Source organism: Syngnathus scovelli, chromosome 15 (assembly GCF_024217435.2).
Source record: "Syngnathus scovelli strain Florida chromosome 15, RoL_Ssco_1.2, whole genome shotgun sequence".
Classification (NCBI taxonomy): domain Eukaryota; kingdom Metazoa; phylum Chordata; class Actinopteri; order Syngnathiformes; family Syngnathidae; genus Syngnathus; species Syngnathus scovelli.
Window position 1 is genome coordinate 4,203,412 of NC_090861.1, and position 20,235 is coordinate 4,223,646.

At 39.4% G+C, this 20,235-nt stretch overlaps 1 protein-coding gene across 7 annotated transcripts in view; it reads left to right on the plus strand.

The window, feature by feature from the left end:
- Positions 1-20,235, plus strand: part of abr (ABR activator of RhoGEF and GTPase) — a 45,611-nt gene that overhangs the window by 1,655 nt on the left and 23,721 nt on the right. The window contains exons 1-7 of one of the 7 annotated variants that reach the window (XM_049743505.2): positions 6,169-6,503; positions 14,020-14,201; positions 16,647-16,745; positions 16,899-17,084; positions 18,077-18,184; positions 18,262-18,322; positions 19,743-19,795. In XM_049743505.2, the coding sequence (XP_049599462.1) occupies positions 6,443-6,503; positions 14,020-14,201; positions 16,647-16,745; positions 16,899-17,084; positions 18,077-18,184; positions 18,262-18,322; positions 19,743-19,795 (750 nt within the window). In that variant the 5' untranslated portion in view covers positions 6,169-6,442. Of the gene's footprint in view, positions 1-6,168; positions 6,504-12,496; positions 12,726-14,019; positions 14,202-15,366; positions 15,605-16,646; positions 16,746-16,898; positions 17,085-18,076; positions 18,185-18,261; positions 18,323-19,742; positions 19,796-20,235 lie in introns of those variants that run through there. The other 6 variants (XM_049743507.2, XM_049743504.2, XM_049743506.2 and 3 more) reach the window with 6 other exon arrangements.

Genomic DNA, 20,235 nt, shown 5'->3' on the forward strand with positions numbered 1-20,235 from the left:
TGAAGAAAATAGACAGCTTAGACCGCTTGTCATCCTTTATATCAAAAGTGGGTTATATTTGGCGAATACGATTGCATCTTTGAATGTGGATACACATTGCAATGTTTCTTACAACAAAGACGATTAATGTTGAACAATAGGTTCAGCCTCACTTTTACTTCCTCAAGATGTGACGTGAGTCAAGTGCTGCTGACTAGCAAAGGTATATGAATAGAATTGAGGAAGACTTTTAGGATCAGTGTCTATTGTGACACTTTTGAAAATCTGAGGATCACAAATGAATTTATAGGCTAGTATCCTAAATAATTATTTTCCCCTGAGGTTTTTTTGGTTGTGTTTTGAAGTTTTTTCATTTTTAGTTGAATTCTGTAGTCATTCTGATTTCATTGCGGTTTTTTCCTTTTTGTAGCAGTCAAGGGAATTTCTAGATCATAAACTTAGATGGCAGTAATTTGCACTTGATGCAAAATCTATCTCATTTTATTGCCCACCTGAACATTGGTCCATTCTGTACTCTCGACAGCAAGACTAATCATTAGAAAGCCTTGGTTGAAGACAATGAGATGTGTGGGAAGTTGCAGGACTAGTCAGAGGTGGTTTACGTGTCTTGGCTGTCGTAGCAACAGTAGATGTCTGGCGCATGGTCACCGAGCAACAACAGTGAGCTCATGCCGGGCGGGATTCTCGTTCACGATCATCCGTCAAGTCATCCGTGTCTTATACTGGTTTGGATTTTTAGTTAGGGACACGCTGACTAGTTTCCTAAGCAGCTTGATTGTATAGAATTTAAAATTTTAGACGACTTGGACAACAAAGCATTTGTGGAGAGCAGAGCGAGATTGCATGTCACATATTTCTTCTTGACTCGCCGTCTCCTCTATCACACAAGCATGACATGTTCAGGCTCGTCTTGGACTATAAGTGCAATGGGAAACAGGGAGAGCAACATTTTGTGAAAATGTAAAAATAGCAGCCCAGACTATTAGTTTTGAATGTATTTTGTGTGTAGTTTTCACTAGTTTTTCAATAGTTAAATATTTTAAATAAAGAATTGGAAAATTGTGCTTTTGTGAGGAAAAAAAATGGAGATTTGTTCATTTTATTTTGATTAATTTGTATTGGTTTTATGGCCTAGAATAATAAATGGTTAACTTTGCATCATATTTGGAAAAAATTGGAGGTGTCAAAACTAAACGATTAATGACAACAAATCGATGATCAAATTAATCGCCTCGTATTAATGATCAAATGCTGAACAGAATAAGATGACTTTATCACAGAGTAGTTTATGCATAGCACCTGATGCCATGACAGAAATGTGTGCAAGGATGCTCATTGTCCTACAAAAAAATTGATCTAAAATGTATTCTACGAGTAGATATGACTCATTTCCTGTGTATAACTTGTTTTTAAATGCTTTTCCTAGTAGAGCCATCAGAGGTGTGTGTGTGTGGCGGGGAGTGAATCTTCTGAATGCTAATTTCTCTGCCGTTGCTGTGCAGGAAGGCAGACAGGATGCCTCAGTGGTGACGCACAGTTGTGGACTTGTGCAGCATCACTGCTTGCAAAGGAAATGGATGCAGGGTGGTGTTTGAGTGCACAAAGCATTGCTTTGCATCTTAGGTGTCAAATGCTTGGCTACGTTTTATTATTATTGCTTTAGCGCTGTTCTCCAAGCAATCGCCAATGATAAACAGCTTTTATTGGCGGTTTTTGAAAAGAATGCAGTGCAACCCAAATCATCCTTATCAATTGAAATGAATGGAAATGACATTAATCCGTTCCCAAAAGACAACACACATTTTATATAGTCTGTATTTTAATGAGGTAGACCTTTATACAAACATACATCAATGACAATTAAAATAGAAGAATTAAAATTTCATAATTTTTGACTACACTGCATTAATTAAATCCAGTTTACTGAGGTCTTATGAATGAATTCCAGGTAGTTCTTGCGAATCGTATTGCAATGGGTGTTTGCTGTTTAGTACTCAAGACTGATTCATAACATCACCTCAACTCCTCTCTGAGCTCATCAGTTTGGCACTGATATTAGTCACTCTAGAAGAGAAAGGGGAATTGGCTATGTTCAGAGTTTCATGTTATTTACGTTCCGCCCTTTCCTTAAAGCGTTGGTATTAGTATAGTGGGACGTGAACACGATTTGTAAAAAATTCCATCCTTCAGATGAATTAAAGCCTCTAAAGAGAAAAATATAATATACCACACTGTTGCACTTATCCAGTTTTAAAATCTGTGTGATGTGGAAATGGGAGTCTTCCTGTTTTCTTGTCAGTTGACTAATTCACTTTCGGCCGCTTCCTTGTCTAACCAAACCCTTGTCTGTCACCTCAACTTAACCGCAAGTTAAGACATTACTAAGTATAGAGGATATGACTTCAACACACAGGTTGGTCGGGATATCTAGAATTTCGATGACGCAAACCTTGGCTAGACCAGTGAGGAAAATCCTTTTATTTGCTCTATGAATCATCACCTTACTGTCAGGAGACTTGGCCTAAATCTTCTCCCTGACATGAGTTGTGTTTTCCTTTGACATTTCTACAGCCACAGCATCTTTGTGCTTCTCAACAAACCCATGTCAGTTTCGTTTCAATTTATACACGGAAAGAAAGAACCTCTGTGGTGTCCGGTCACAGGAGACCACCCCTTAGTGAGTTTTAAATTTCAGTAGGATCCCTTTTTGAAACACTAGCTACTCAGTATTGTTAGTATCATCTAGATAACATTAAATGTACCTCAGGACATTGAAATAATATTTTTTGACGTTCCTCTCCTTTACATTTATTAAAAAAAATATTCTGATCTCCACATTCAGAACCAAAACAAGAACAGTCTGTACTAATCTGACAATGCAGGCTAACCACATGCTATCTTTAGAGCTAAATATGCTGCAGGATGCCAATAAAACAGAGGGAAACCTGTTCTTGGTAGGCCAATTTGGATCCAAATTTTTCACGCACCAATCGCATTCAAATAAACTGGCTGTCATTTTGTCAATCACTTGTGCAGATCACCTGATTACTAACTACAGTGTTTATTTTTCTTACTGTAACTGTTGTCAAAGAATGGAAATAGTTCCTTTGGGGGCAAGATGTCTCCTAAATTTGATTTTCTCTTAATGTCAGCATGGATTGCTTTTTTTTGGACTTTGAAAACTGTACTTGCCAGTTTTTATAAACATGTGCTGACGCAAACTCGACACTAGAGGGCAGTATTTCACTGCATGGACAATGAGCAAGTTTGTTTTCATTGTTTTTCTTTTTTTTAATATTACACAAGTGTGTTTTTTATAACACAACGCGGAAGCCGGATATACTGGTACTGTATAAATACCAGGAGTTGATCAACACTACACGTGTTTCCGCTTCTCGGCAAATCACAGCGTGATTTAGATGATTTCTACATTGACCCCGATAGATCAAAAATGTTTATGCTGGCGTGACTCAGTGAGGGCCTTCGGGGCCTGGTCTGGGCGAACAGGGGTGAAACGGGATCTTGTCTGCCATGCACACATGGAGCCGGAATGTCGGTATTGTAATTGTAAGATAAATGACTCTTAGTGCGATCCCATGCTGATAAAACCACGAGAAGACAGAAGGAAGACAAGTGACATATTTGCGCCGTCGCCATCAAAATCATCCCAAGGGCCTTTTTTTGCACTGTTTCATATATTAAAAAAAAAAAAAAAAAGCTGGGAGCAGACAATAAAAACCCTCCAGATGATTGCAGGAACTCTCATTTAACAAGTAGACATTCATCACACTGGTGCTTTTTAATAATGTATGCCCACTTCTGCCCAAATCCCTCCCACTTTTTAAAACAAAGGGATACGGGTGATCTATCTACTCGTCTCTAAGGAGTGTTTACACTTCCTCACAAAGCCCTCAGTGCATACCGGTAGGGCAGATGGTATATTGATAAAGCTTTGACCTGTCGTCAGATAACCAATTTGCAGTACTTTGCTTTTCCGTGCATAGAAAAACTGCTCTCCTCTTCCCGTGTGTGCACCTCCATCGTCTCTCAACCACGTCAATTACATTGAAAAACCTTTGAAGAGTCGAGCGGGGGGATGGAGAGCTTACGTGGAAGCGACATTTTTACATTTTAGTCTCATCTCCCACTTAGGATTCCAGTGAGGAGATGAGAGGAGCAGGTGGAGGAGACTCGGGCAAATGTGGGGTGGTGACTGGAAAATTTGTGCTATTAACAGAGACCCCTTTACCCTGAGGGGGAAAGAGTCGAAATATTAGGGAAGCATTGGGTCGGATGCGCTTTGGGTCAATGTAGTGGGGTGCGGGGAAAATGTAGGTGGGAGGATGGCGGATTGGCTGGTGCGCTGTTTTGTGGCCTAATTACACACACACAATTATCTTTGTGTAGCCTACATGACAGTTGGCTAATAAATTGTCCGGCAAACATTTTTATTGTCTCTAATTGAAAAGTAAATTCTCATTGTACACTTGGACTAGTAAAAAAAAATCTGGTTTACATGTAATTTAATTGATTTTGTTCAATTTATATCCTCGCATAAACTGTATGGATACTAGTGTAAAAAAAAAAAATCCTGAATAAATCACCTGTTTGATTCCTAAAGCATGCAAAACTAGAGCATCATTGATGATGATATATATAAAAAAAGGGTGTGTAAATAATCAAATTTCCTAAGGGAATTTTTGCTTTCAGAACTGGGGGGTTCAAAATCTGTAATTTAAATGTTACCCTTCTTGAGCTAACAATGAGGCCCCTTGATGCCCTTTGTTTAGTATTCACACTCACAGGATGATGATGTAATCAAAAGCCTTTGTTGGCATATTTTTTTATATTAGTGTCGTATGATTAGATAACTGTTTGCAAACTTTGAGAAAATGCTGAAAAATTGACCTTTTTTATATGGGATGAAATATTATTCCGTTTTTTTTTTATTTTTATTGTGCTACAAAGAACTAGCCTGAGTTTATCTGCAGCCAGACAGTTGCATTGAATTTATTGTCCCAGATTTAAAACAAAGGATGTGTACAGTAGGTAAATGTATTTTTGATGAAGTGCCTCTCTGCTGTTTTACGCTTGGATGACTTTTCCCTTTTTATAAATCTGCGTGCGAGTGCATTTTCCAAAAGAAATGCTAATTTTTTATTTATTTTTGGTCTCCATTATGATACATAAACATGTATTCCAAAATGCCTCGGCAGAAATGCATTAACACACCACGGTGTGTTTTTTTTTCTCCAGCTGGCTCACGAGAGCAGACAAAGAGCGAGGCTCGGGGCCCGCTGCTAGTTGAGGTGGGGCTGCCCAGGGAGGGGGTCCTCATGTCAGCCTTTGTGTCCTAATTGAAGTTTTTAGAGGAGGTCGATGGGGGAGGATGGTTGTTTGTGGGACCTGGTAGGGGTTTGAAGTGAGGTGTTTTGATTGTGTTTCTGGGTTTGTCAAAATAGAGTTCTGAATTTGCTAGTGAAGTGTTGGGTTTGGTCAGGGGATGATAACGACATTAGCATTATTTTTTTTTTTATTCAACTTTTTTTCGTTCGACTCAGGTTCATAAAGCAGTATGGATTTGCATCTCTGTTTAGGATGCAAATTTTTTGTATTTTTTTTTAAACCTCAAGGTTGAATGATAGAGGTTTGTTACTTCCACAAAGTGACTTTTTATTTATTTATTATTATTTTTTTTTTTTTAGAGAGAACATAATGTGACATGGGCAGAACTTCTGCTTCTGTTTTCCGCAGTATTGATGACTTTGTAATACGCATTATTGTCAAAAGCAGAACTGGACTGGAATTATATTGACCAATTTATTTTTTCCAAATATATTTAACGTTTATTCCTCCTCCATCTTGAGTATGTGTGTATATTAACCAGAATAAATATATAGGACATTTTTTTTTTTGTTTCAACTAAATATCCAAAATTTAAGAATGAAAAGGAGCTGTTCATTGAGACCCAGGAAAAACATAAATAGAAACTCAAACCTGCTTGTTCGTACAAATGAGAAAAAGCACTCTAATGCGTCACTTCTCGACTTGGAGACGCAGAGCGAAAGTGAGCGAGAGCGAGCGAGCCATAGAGAGAGAGAGAGAGAGAGAGGGAGGCAGTGCTTCTCCCTTCCCCTAGCAACGGTCAGCTTTGGTCGTTTCCAGCCTGTTGTTTTCGCACACTGTCTCTGAGCTCCACACACACACACACACACACACGCTCTCATACACTCCTTTGACTCGCTTGCTCGTCTGCCTCTTGGACCCCAAAGGGTGTCGCTTGACATTTCATCCCAATCCCTCTTTGAGCCTCCTTGCTCCGGGATGAAAGCTTTATCGCAAGGATAAGATCAGCACGGCCGCAACTTAAAAGAGGGCGGACGAAACGGGCGGATAGCCCAGTGACTGACAAGGGCTCGGAGAAGAGCGAAAGAAAAGGAGGATGGAGCCCCTTAGTGCCCGTGGCCTGCCTCGACTCTCCTGGATTGACACCCTGTATAGCAGTAGGTACCCCCGTCCGTCTTGTTTCTTCCCATTCGTTTTGCTTCATCTCCATCTCCGCTCGTTCGTCCGAGAATACTTTTCTCCGGATTTCCAATTAGTGTGCATTACTGTAGTTGTGCATAACAACCTTGTTGACTCCATTCCCGGGAAGCGCTAACGTCTCATTCCTGCTGGCAGTTTGGCAACCAAAAGCAAAACACAGGCCACTCGGATGTTGAATTTTTAATCTACTCCTTATTGCTTTTACTGCTGTGCTGTTTCTCGAATATGTTCTTTAGTGGACTTGGCCACTTAGGCAAGAGTGAGTACTAATTCCATCACTTTCTTTTCGGATTTAACTTAAATGAGTTTTGAGTGAGTGCTTTAATTAATTTATTAAGGGCTATTCCCATTTCTGAACTTGCCCTATGGTGATGGGAGCGATCAAGTTCTAGTTGGATTCAAAACTTCAAAAAATCTGGCAATAAAGTCGCACAACCTCAGAAACAATTAACCAACAATTCCACCCAGTGAAGAAATTCTTAATAATCACTGAATTGATTTTTTTTTAAAATTGTTATGGCCCATCCCTAATGACAATATATAATAATATAATGGAGATTATATATCGTATACTATTTAATGGATGCAGCCTTTGTACTCAAATATGCTAATTTGGAGCAGATTGAGTTTTCTTTTGTGACATTGGTATTAATCATTTCTTTGTTTGTATTCAATTTAAAGTTGAACTTCTTTCTCACTTAAGAAGCTCATTTTGTGTAAAATAAAAAAAATCACTCACCATTTTAAGTGATTATTTTATTGCCAAGCCCTCCATTAGTGTGCTTTCCAAAAATAGGTCAAACTAATTGATTTTTTTTATCATCAATAGGGATTTTTGCATCAAGTTGTGTGCTATTTTAGTTCCTGTATACTCTCCACACCTAATATGCTAATTCACACTTATTATGTGAAAAGCTGCATGCTAACAATAGTAAGCAGGCATTGTTAGCATTACAACAGCCTTTACAATTCACGCTTTACTATAAGCTCTTTTAAAGAGTCCTTTACTTTAATGCACCTGTCATTGCATCCTCTTTTTTTGCCAACACCGCATTTATCCATATACTGGTCCTTACTGGTCTCAAGACTACTTTTAAAGTGTTGAATCACTCTGCGGAATATGATGAATATGTGGTTGTAAATTGCGTGTAGCAGTAATACACCTCCGGAAACAAAATGTATGGGGTAAATATTGTGGATTTTCTGCCACGAGGCAAAAGTTCCACCCAACCAATGTAAATACTAAATAATATTTATTTGTATAGCACTTTCACAATGGGGTTTGAAAGCGCTTTATAAAAAAAATAATATATTTTGGCTTAGGCAGACACAGTTTTTTCATTTTTACCTCACATTTATTTTCTAGTTGTCACTACACTAAATATTTGTCTTTTGTTCCTGTCATCAACCCCCCCCCCCCCATCATCTGTGATAAATGCAGTCAACCTCACTGCTGCTCCTGGCTGACTTTGACCCAGTCCTAGTTCTGTCTCCAAGTGTTTAATGTTCGCAGTTATCTGGCTGTCACGTGATTTGCGACTGCAAACAGCACCACTGAGACGATTCCAAATAGCATCCTAGCGGCATTTAGCTCAACCAGCAAAATCAATTTGAGACAAATTGCAGCTAGTATTTCCAACATCACCGAATAATCACTTCTATTATCAATAGATGAAGAAAACGTCTCTGTGGTAGCTATAGAAACAGATATTCAAGTTGTCCTCGTGCACGCACAGCACGACTGCAACGGAGAATGATTTTTTTTCGTCAGCCCGAAGCAAAGTTATGTAATAGCATAATCTCTGCTGCCGCTACCATGCGAGGCGTTTCTGCTTTGTCTTCAAGCATCTTCCTCCCTCACTCCCATTTGACCTGCAAAGAGGTTCTTGTTTATATAATCCACTTCATGTCTCGTTTTCACACAACATGATAGTTACATATTACATCCTGGTTTGTCAAATAGAAATCTAATATTATTAATTCTTCTATAATGCAAAGGTTTGATGTACATCGACAATGAGGTGTTTGCTTCATCCAGTAGATCAAAACAATACGGTTCACTGATGGAGATAATAACACACCTTTGAATAAAGTGTCAATTAAAACTGAATTATTAGCCAATTAAAATTTGAATTATACGCGCTCATTAGATTGGTGTACTGAATGGGCGCCAAGTGTCACTACTAGGCGAGATAAGCCGAATTAAAATATGCTGTGGTCTCCTCAGGAGAGCGAGTCCAGAGTGAGGGACAGATGTGGAATAGTCAAAAGTCTAATTTAGCTGCTCCGTCTTGCCAAGATGACGCTCCCTTGAACCAAGACTGTCGGGGTTGATTCAGTGACAAGCATATGAATAATAGATGCTTCTTTTGCTTTTGCTGGTTATGTTGTTATCCTTCCTCAAAAATCCCACAGCAGAAAAGGAATTTCTATGCCAAATTGATTTGAGCAAAATTTAGTTCTTGACGTAGTTTATGAAGATTTTTTTTTTCTCCCTCCTGGAAAATGTAGGTCAACCAAATGAAATGTAGCAAGCACACAAATAAAAGGTCAAATATAAGACAACTGTTCGTATGCTGAATTATGAAAATGAATTAAGTGCGGAATGATTCATAGGTGAGCTTGGAACACATTTGGCTCATAATTATCTAAAATTATAAATCCCCAGATGCAAACGCGTGATAAGTAATAATTGTTCAGCGACGCTGTCAATCAGTCTCGACTAGTTGATGGCTAGCTATGCTACATTGCAGACCTGCTCTATGTCACAACTCCAGCCAGCCAATTTTTTTTTTTTTTTTTTATCATCACATGATGCTCTAAAAATCCTTTGTTAGTTTTGATGTAAGGGCGTGTGTTTTTCTGCTATGGCGTTCTTTGGGGACTATCACTATGCCCTCAGGGAGCAGTGTGTGTGTACATTTGTGTGTGTATCGGCTGTTATGTTACCATAGACGGCAGCCATCGTCAGCGGTTATCATCGTAACCACCAACCATCTCCTTTTGCCATCCATGCCACATTCCTTTCAGCCAATGGGCTCCAAGTAGCATCACCCTCCCGACCAATGGCACGAGCGACGTCTTTACATGCTCCCGGAAGGCAAGCGCCTTTGATTAAGCATTCTGGGTAGTCGAGCGGAATGAAGAAGATGAGGAAAGAAAGGAGGTGAAGAGAGAGAGCAAGAAGCAGCTCGGGAGCGATGAGGCCATTATGAGTTGAGAGGGCTGATGGATGCTTTGGAGCAACATCCAGATAATCTCGTGTGACCAAACTCATACTGTTGGTCATTTATTACCTCCATTTTGAAATTCATAACAACTAAGTGAATCACAGATATAAATCTTGCTCTTTAAATGCTTGCCGTCCAGAAATTTTGAAGTTAATTCCCAAACCTACGTGTGTCGTTAAAGATTGATGAGACCTTCATTGTAGCTTGGCCTCGCCCTGAAGTTGCCTGCTGGGATTGAAAATGGCCGCTAACATTTAGACTGGTTGTTCTGACAAGAACTTGCAGACTATCAATTTTTTTTCTGATTCATGGATAGTGTCGTGAGGACAATATGTTTTCCCTGGCATGCTCTAATTCCCTCTTCATTTGTAATTCACCACTTAACTTGAATCTTTTTCGGAGCAGGCTCAAAATCAATATACACACACAAGGCCTCTCCTGACTGTGTGTCCAGTATATTAACAAACTCAAACCTTTTATTGTTATTATTTAAGACTCTCCTTCCACTTAGTTTCGGGGAATGTTGTTTATATCATTGACAGGCTGTTATGAAGGAAGTAAAATGGAGCATATTTCAAACTGCCACTACCATTGCTGCTTTGTGATTGGCTGACCAACCATAGCAGAATGCCAATAGGCCACGCCTCTTATTTAATCGGGGTGAGGTATTTGTTGCAAAATATAAAATATATAAAAAAATTTAAAATTAAATAAAAGTGCTCTTAAGCATATTTTTTTATATTATTTGACATTTTTTATTTATATATAGTATATATATATTTTTTTATTTTATATATATATTTTTGGTGATTCAATTTAACCTATGCTGTACTGGCTGTGTTTCTAGTTGAACTGTTTTAACGTCAGGGTTTGGGATCAGGTTTCTCTTACTCATCTTTATATTATGCTGCAAGACTCCTTGCTCGGGGTATCATCTTACACCTGAAACCTTTTGACTGTTTTTATCTCCTGTATAGTATTCTAATTGAGCGGGTGAGTGCAATAAGCAGAGAGCACAATCATCAACGGCGTTGCCTGCAGGGCTGTCGGCAGATGCTTTCATTTTAATGGCTTGCCTCGTTGTAGTTCTCCTTCGCACAGTTTGATACCCTTTCCATTAGCACATGAAGCGGCTCACGGGGAAACCGAACCACTATGATCTTGATGCCCACACGGTAAAATGTGTCCAAAAGCACAGACTGTCCTCAATGTGGGCGTTTTCTGCTGTTTCACAAAAGTGAGAATTTGAAAGGTGATGTTACTATTCTGGATTAGCAAGGTTTTATATTTGAGGGGGAAAAAAAAGAGATCATGTGTGGGTTGTCATCTTCAGGCCCCTACACTTGATAGTTGTTGTAATCTATGCTAGCGTGAGCCTTGGGGATTTTCAGAAGCTAATTACAATGTATAGTAACTGGCTGTCTTGGGATTTGGGGGTCTGCATGTTTGGGGGGAGCAAATCATGCGTGGAATAGGTTAGCTTATCTACCTATGGACGTATGGCTCATAAAGATATCCAGTTGTTGCAGAAATGTCTTATTCGGAGAGGTGCAGAATTTATTTGTGTGTGTAAAATGCAATTTTTACCAATCATTTTTAATTTCCCAGTGTGGGACAAATAAAGGAATATTTTATCTTTAAATTCTGACCTCCCCTCCTCATTGTTGCTTCGTTTTATGCTCTTCACTCCAGTATCCAATGTGTGGGAGTCACAACAGTTTATTGACCTTTAAAGTGTGCTTCTATCCGAGCCCTATGGGTGGCCCATTATCATCTCGGTTAGGCTGGATGAGAGGAAAACCAATGGCAATCAAATGTGCAACCAACAATATTTTGACCGCAATTAATTGCAAGAGTTATATAAAAACAATTGAGTTATATAAAAAAAAATCAATTCAGAAGTATTTTTATTATTGCGGTTTGCAGAATGAAACCTTCAGTTTTTTTTTAGCCCTGTAATTGGGTCATTATTTACACTATGTGCTAGTTTAAGAGTGGTTACATGGCATTTGTGAATGGAGGTTTTATTCACATGTCAGGGTATTGATCTGGCCCTAACTTGGATTGATCACTGCTGTGTCTCCGTTAAAATGGCTGGCGGCACTTCGGCTTCCGAGCCTGCCTTTTCCTGAATGGACAGATGTTTGAGCACCTGGTGATTCAAAAGTCTACTTCAGTGGAAATAAAATGTTTGGGGGAGCTGAATAAAGCAGCAAATTAAGTGTAAGAGGCGTTTTTGAAGTTTCGGTTTATTCCCGAGAGCCTCATTAGGAGTCACTGAAGCGGCAGTTTACAGGATAGATGTTGCTACTTTTACTAGCTCTCATATAACTGCTGTTAAAAAAAAATAAAAAAATGATGATGAGGATTGTAAAAAGGTCCGTGATGTACAGATTGACTTTCATAAAGGATTTTAATTTCCCAAGTGTCGCCTGCCCATGTTAGTGATCCAACACTCACATAGCAAACATCTGTTAGGTCACTAATGCACTAAGAAGGCCAAATGACCTCTTATGGTTGACCTTTTTTGACAGTGGAGCCAATGAAGTCGAATTTAATGTGAAAAAAAAGTTCATAATTACCCCTTGATGACCCAAGACTATCAAAGCGCTACTTTTATCTAAATGAAACTGGAATATCTGGACCATGGCCAATCAGAGGCGGGTCCCACCCTTGACTATCTCTGATTGGTTGACACCATAATGTGTTTGATGAATGAAAGAATGAGACTTTAATGCTTTGTGAGTCGACAAGTTGGTTGGGGTGATTTATTTTTTCAATTGCATAGTTGTGAAATTAGGACGACTGCTTGGCCTAAGTTGTCCCTGCCAATGATTTAGATCAATTTTAATCAACGTAACTTGTATGTTTTTGGAATGTGGGAGCAAGCTGGAGAACCTGGAAAACCCAAAGCAAAGCCCACACAAGGCCGGAGCGGAGATAAAAAACGTGAGCTTGACATGCTAAGAACTATTTTAATATGCTGCCAGTCATGATGATGTTAAATTGTATAATATTAATTTGTGACATTGGGAATAAATGCTAATGACTACAAGTTGGTTTGATCTTAAATGTTCTCCTGCATTTTTAGAGCTGTTGATCAACTCTGAATTTTTTCTTTAGACTTGCTTACGCAATTATCTCCTAGAACAATGAACAAAGGTATGTGCTTTATGTTCGGTTCAAAAAAATGTTCTGTACAGTACATGTGTGCATCTCGACATGCCTCCACACTGAGATTGACTTTGCTGCTCACACAATGTTGGCTGGCTGCAGGGTATGATATAATCTCCTCCTTGGAGAATGTTGCTGAGCGAGGCAGCACAGCCAAACGACGATATTTTGAAAATGTACTTTTGTATTTATGTGAATGTCTGAATACTGAGTGACTTAGGAACCAAGTAGGAAGTCACATGTCAATGTCCCTTTGGTTTGCGGCCTTTCGCGCACACTCTATGGTGAGATTAAAGTAGCATTTGTGTTTGTACTTTGGAGATTAGATTGTCTAGTAGTTGGTTAAATAAAATGATTGGATTCCAGAAGAAAGAATTTTTGTAGATTTTCCTTTATTGTAGCCTCACAGCATTAGCAAAACGTCAATCGATGTGTTTATCTAGAAACATGTGAAGGCGTGTAGTTTATTTTTTAGTAATCATATTAATGACATGTATTAGAAATTAAAAATCTCCAAAGTAGCTTTGATTACTTTGTGGATTTTATCAAATTCCATTATGTGACTGTATTGTGTCAACATCCTTTTTTTTTTTTTCTTCCCCTTTCCGCATCTTGTTAGGGATTGACAGTCTTTTATTTGAGTTTGACTAGCGATTTTGTGATGTGTAGCAGGGTGCTGGACACTTTTGACACTTGTGACAGCTTGTGTCGTCCCAGTGGTACCGAAAGAACTCGATCCTTGTCAGCATTGAAACCGGCGTGTGAAAAGGGGCAAGGGTGTCCTCACTTGAAGTGCATCTTTTCAAAAATGTTGCTGTTGTTTATATTTGTAGCCATTGTCAAATACCAAATATTTATATCTGTATTGTTTATACCTATAGTGTTTTTTTTTTTTTAAATAACCAAGTACAATTAACTTAAATGCCATTCGTAAAATTGGCGATATTGTTTTTCTGCCCCCTATCATCAACATCAACACCCAAACCTTGATTTGGTCACTCCTATTTGCAAAATTTCTCTTTCCTTCATATTAGGGAAAAATGCCAACTATAATTCCGCTTTCTGACAGATTTTAACTACAACACAGATGGCTACGAAGGGGATGGCGCAGAAGATGGCAAATCCCAAGATGGCTCGGAGACACTGCCCTATATAGACGAATCCCCCACCATGTCTCCCCAGCTGTGCACACCTCAAGGACCAGACGGAGTAATGGTCTCCCCCACACCACCAGAGGGTCTTCTTCCTGGGGTAGGAGAACACACACACATGCTTGACATGTCGTCACACGATAAAATAATATACTTGAGGCCATTCCTCACCATTGTTTTTTTTTTTTTTTAATCATTACAAGTGTCACATTGGATTTATTCACTCCGGCGTCTGTCTCTTGTGTGCTGTCAATCGTTTCTTCCTGAAGCAAAGCGCCGGATCTTGACCCTGTGTAATTGTTAGCGATTAGCCACATTAGTTGGAGTGCCTGTAGCACATCGCAGGTGGCTCTTTCAGATCAGCAGGAAATTAGCAGCCATGCAGATGGGGATTGAAGCCCGCAAGCAGATTTGGCAGTTCATTTCCACTTAACTGACTCTAGATATTTTAGTGTTTTTAACCATTTTATGACTTATGTAGAAAATTATATTTGTGTTTTTAATCAACATTATCACCTCAACAGGCATTTAATTTTATATTGATTGAGCAAGTAGTATTGATGTCTCCCTATCATGCTTTGCAGTTCATTCTTGAATCTCTGCCGCCATCTTGTGGCCTGATGTGGTAATAGCGGGCAAGAAGACACGTCAAAGCAAACAACGGAAAATATTCATGTGCAATTTTGGAAAGGGAAATAACTAGATAAATTAGAATTTCTTGATAATTTCCAAATGAGGTTTGGGACCAGTAGAGAATAAATGTTGAAGATTTAAGTTTGTGAGTTTGGGCAATCTATGGGGAAGCTGGCGGAGTAATAAGTGGATGTCACTTCCTGTATGCATGCTGAGAGCTTCTGGTAAATGGACAGTTTTCATTCACAAATGCACTTGCTTAGGCCTCAACACATCTTTAGGTCACTTATAATATTATAAAATCTTCTCCCACGAGCTGTGTGGAACATTACTTGCTGGACTGTGTGACCTGTGAGTGAAATAACAGTAACAGAGAAGAATGCAGAGGCGAGTGAAACTGCTGGCACGATGAGGAAGTGGCTTTTTTGCCTGACCAGACTGAAGAAACAAGAATTGTTCCTTTGAGTGAAAATGAAACCACCTCATCCGCCATCAAGGAAGTGAAGGGATCTGCTCCGTCGTGAGGGGAGGGCAAGCAGTCAGAACTCATCGACCGTAGTGGAACAGTGGCACCGCACACATGCACACCAGGAAGCCCAGCAGAGGAAGGGGGTGGGGTTGAGTAGGCGGGGTCATTTGTCTTTCACTCTCGCCGTCCAGACGACTTGCTCGGAGTGAAAACACTGATGTGTTCAGGCAGGCCCTGCTGAAGGTAAAAAGACAGGCAGAAAGAGGAAAATCTCAGAAAGAAACATGGAGGAGGAAGAGGAGGAGGTGCTGTGCTATCTGGACAGGGTGCTGGAGGAGGAGGTGTTTGAATATGGAGATGGGGAACTGGAGCCCATCACTCCTTTACACAGGCAGTTCAAGGTGAGGCATGCTTGCCAGCCTGGTTATTTATGATGACACCAAGTCATTTGTTATTTCTATGGCGGGTGCTGCAACGTGGACCTTGGAAACAACTACATGTGTGTGACGTTGCGGCCTGATGTGGCAGCACATGCAAGCTTTTTATTTATTTATTTATTTTCGAAAAGAAGCTGATGTGAAAAGCGTCACTGGTTGTTGTGGAAATGGAGTCTCATGTATTTCTCGCCTTCTTACCACACAGTGGTTCTCTTTGTGAAGCTGAGAGGAAAATATTCCCGCTGTTGGGTTGGGGAAAAAAATACTTCCTGTCTTTTTCTCATCTTGCTGCCACATGCTTGTCACCAAAAGATTGACCTTTACACATCTAGAGTCGTTTTCAACTTAAGACATTATGTAAGGAGAAACTCTAGGTATTGATTAACAGGTCACTTTTTACATTTGAGAGGACTTTGTGAGATTTGAGCTGCAAATGGTTTTCGTCCTGTCAAGTCATGACCCACTTTTGTTGAAGAAGTTAAACCACATTCAAAAAATAGTCTCTGAAAAAAAAAAATGCATTTGTCGGTTTAATCCAGTGGTTCTCAAAATGTTGAAGCCACCACCAACCACCAATAAAAGTGCATTGCATACAAAAGTGAAATAAATGTTTCAAAACAAAAATTCAATGCAAATTAAATACAGATGTATTAAAGTTATTTAAGTTCATGACACTCTAGAATTATGCACAATTTGACCTCAGCACCAACTTAATGAAAATGTTTATATTATATGGGAACTTTCATCTTTTATTATCACACTTATGTTAATGATTAATCTTAATCTTTGTTGCTCTTTGTCCTCTATTGTGTATACATATGTGACACACCCGTGTGTGAAAAACTGTCCAATTAGATATGACCATGAACCCTGACCAACCTTCTGAAAGTCATTCGACCTATCTCGAAATATGAATGCTTTTAGTCCTGCAAATATGTTTCAAAAGCATCATTACATTTCATGTCAGATTAATGTAATATTACAATTTTTTTTTCCCGCCCTACAGGGAGACATTGAGAAAGGACTAGAGATGAAGAAACTGGTGCTGTCTGGTTTCCTGGCCAGTGAGGAGATCTACATTAACCAACTGGAGGCCTTGCTATTGGTAAAATACATATTCAAAACAGTTCTGGATCATTTTGTCGAGCATGAGGAAGGCAGACTGTTATATTAGGTTGAGAGTGTCCCAATGCAGAGTCACATGACCTCATTGTTACATGACACCAGTCAAACTGATCTCTGTGTTGTCCATATACAGCCAATGCGTCCCCTGAAAGCCACAGCCACCACCTCGCAGCCCGTCCTTACCATCCAGCAGGTGGAGACCATCTTCTACAAAATCCAGGACATCTTTGAAATCCACAAGGAGTTCTACGACGCGCTCTTGCCCAACATCCGACAGTGGGATGAGAAGGTCACTGTAGGCCATCTGTTCCAGAAACTGGTGAGTGACCCAAGGGAGTTTGTTTGGGCTCATGTAAATAAGGGCCGAGTGGTTTGTTGTGAATCAATCCTGACTAATGTAAATAGTCGTTATGTTTGTGTGTAGGCATGGGCATCTTGATGTTCTATGCAGGAAATAAGAATCGTTAGTTATTTGTATGTATGTGTTGACAGTGATGCTAATGATGATTAATAGAGGACCAAAACTAGTCTCAAAACAAATAAAAAAATAAATTATTCATATATTTCCACCTTTATTTTTCTATTTAATTTTTTTAATCTTGTTTTATGAATTTTTATTTATCTTTAATATATTTTCTTTTCTATTTCCCTTTTTTTAAATGAACTTTTTCAATTATATTTTTATATTCATTTTTACTTTCATTTTTTATTTTGCTTTTTGGCAATTGTGGTCTTAAAATGCAGAAGGAAATGTTACTCAAATGAGTATCTTATCATACCGACTCAGTTATTTTTATGTCAGCAATTAAAGTTTAGTTGAGCAAATTATGCTAACTGTGAAACTCCGATGCTGATTCCCAGTAATACTAATTATTTCATTTGTATAATTATCCTCAGAAATGAGTGTTTCGGCATATCAAGTGATACTGCATTCACACTATGAACTTCTACATCCGGGCCACCAAGTGACATCCATTAGTGTTGTCGTCAATTCCCATCTGTGATGTGCGACAGTATCATGTAGCGACGTGTAGCATTTAGCCACAGTACAGATGGCCGAGTCATTAATTGGCCTCACTTCTGCTCGTCAGTAGCGTGCCCTCGGGGCAACATTAATGAACCAGGCCCACTTGTTCCAAAAAAACAACTTTTCTTATTGCAATGTGATGAAGTGCATCCAAGAAGAAAGAAAATCAGCTGCCTCAGAATTGACACCATGAAGTAACTGTATGATGTCATACAGTATTTTGTTTTCATTGAACAATAGGAACCAAACGTCCTGTTCCCTTAAATTGTTTGATTTTTCTGCAGGCCAGCCAACTGGGAGTGTACAAAGCCTTTGTGGACAATTATAAGGTGGCACTGGAGACGGCAGAGAAATGTAGCCAGGCTAACAGTCAGTTCCAGAAAATATCTGAGGTATGTAACATTAGATGTTAGCGTCAGTCATCCTATCGTGAAAGGTCAAAATCATTTTGCTTTTTTTTTTCTTCTAGAATCTCAAAGTAAAAGGTCCTAAAGACTCAAAAGATTGTACTTCAACAGTCACAATGGAAGGTGTGTGAAATCATTTGATCCAATTTGCCGCTTTAAGACTTCAGTCATGCCGCTTCCTAATTGTGTATGCAGTGGAGGCGCACACACACACACACACACACACACACACACACACACACACACGCACTCGGCGTCTGGAAAAGTCGGCAGTATGCGAGAGGATGTATTGAGCAGAGGAGACGATGGAGGTGTTTCTGGTTCTCAGACTGTGTTGTAACTGCACGTACGGTAAAGATTGATTATTTTTTCACGAGGGAGTGTTTTGTCATTTTGCGTGCATGTTGAGAGATTGACTTCATTTAATGTTTGCTTCCGATCTTGGAGATATTGATTAGCATATCTGCAATGTGATGCTTTATAGAGCCATGCAGATTGTTTACATTTGTTGTTTTTGTGCTAATTGAAAATATCAACATTTGATTTTGTGGGATCATTGGTGTCAAGGAACTACGGTAAAATCAGTGGGAGAACTTCATTTAGACAAAAGTGATGCTTTGCCGCCGTCTTGTGGCATCTTGAACTCCAGTATGTTGAAGGGACTTAAGGAGCTTAGTTTAGACAAAAGTAGTGCTTTGGTACCACTGTTTTGGGGGTAGTGTGGGGTAGTTCAGGGCGTCAAATACCTTGGAGCATCCTTGTACTTGCGATGACTACAAATGCTCACTCGCTTACTTGCTCACTAACTCGCTCGCCCTACAAACCTTTGAAGGAGACTGCACGTGGTTCTTCAAAGATCATCAGCTAGGAATTTTGAAAAAAAAAATCCTTTGGGCTTCTTACTGCAGCTTGAATGTGTCTGAGCATGCATTAATATGGCAGAAGATTTGATCATGGTCCCGGTAGGTTTCCAACGCTGTCATACGTCAGAGGAGAAGAAAGGAGACCGAAAAAAGTGGCGAGGCAGATTATCTCTAGCGCTGAGATGTTTATTGGTCGTAATAATGTTCAAGAGGAACTGAACATATTAAACACAAATGGTTGTAAACAGACAATGTAACAGGACTGAGTCATGTATTCTTTATCCTCCGTGAAGAACCTTAATGTCGTACTGATGAGCTGTTGAGAGAATTTTCCTTGTGTAGAATTTCCGTAGATGGTACAGGCTTACCTAATATCGTGGCTGGTGAGTCAGCTTCTTCTGTGGGAGTTTCTCACCTTGAGCGGCTGCTCTTCACACTACCTTAACAGCAAAACGGATCCTGCGTCAGGCAGCCAAGTGTGCGTTTTGTGTGTACCTATGTGAGTGTTGTGTGTATGTGCACTGCATTTTCCCTTTTTTTCCACTCCATTGGATGTGTTGATCTCATCGTAAATCTTTTCGATTGCTTTCTTTCAAAGTTACCGGGTCAAGTGTGAACACTTGAGCACGACAACTTGTTGATAAGATGAATGTGACCTTTGATATCTTCTCTCCATACAGCGCTTCTTTATAAACCCATTGACCGTGTGACAAGGAGCACCTTAGTTCTTCATGTGAGTACACCATACTCATTTACTATTAACTATCTTAAACGGTTATTTTTGTTAGACAAGCGAGGGGAAATTTGACCAATTTTACATGTTTGGGCTACTTCCTGTAGCCTTTCTCAAAAGCACCACAAAATTCAGGAAGTAGCTGAAACATGTAAAATTGGTCAAATTTCCCCTGTCTGAGAAAAAGAACTATTACTAAATCCAATTTATTGCAATTCTATGCCGAAATGGAATATATGTACCGTATTTTCCGCACTATAAGGCGCACTGGATTATAAGGCGCACCTTCAATGAATGGCCCATTTTAAAATTTTGTCCATATATAAGATGTATACATTTGGCCCGCGGGCTGGACTTTGGACATGCCTGCTGTAGTGGCTCAATATTGGTCCATATATAAGGCGCACCTGATTATAAGGCTCACTTTTGAGAAAATTTGA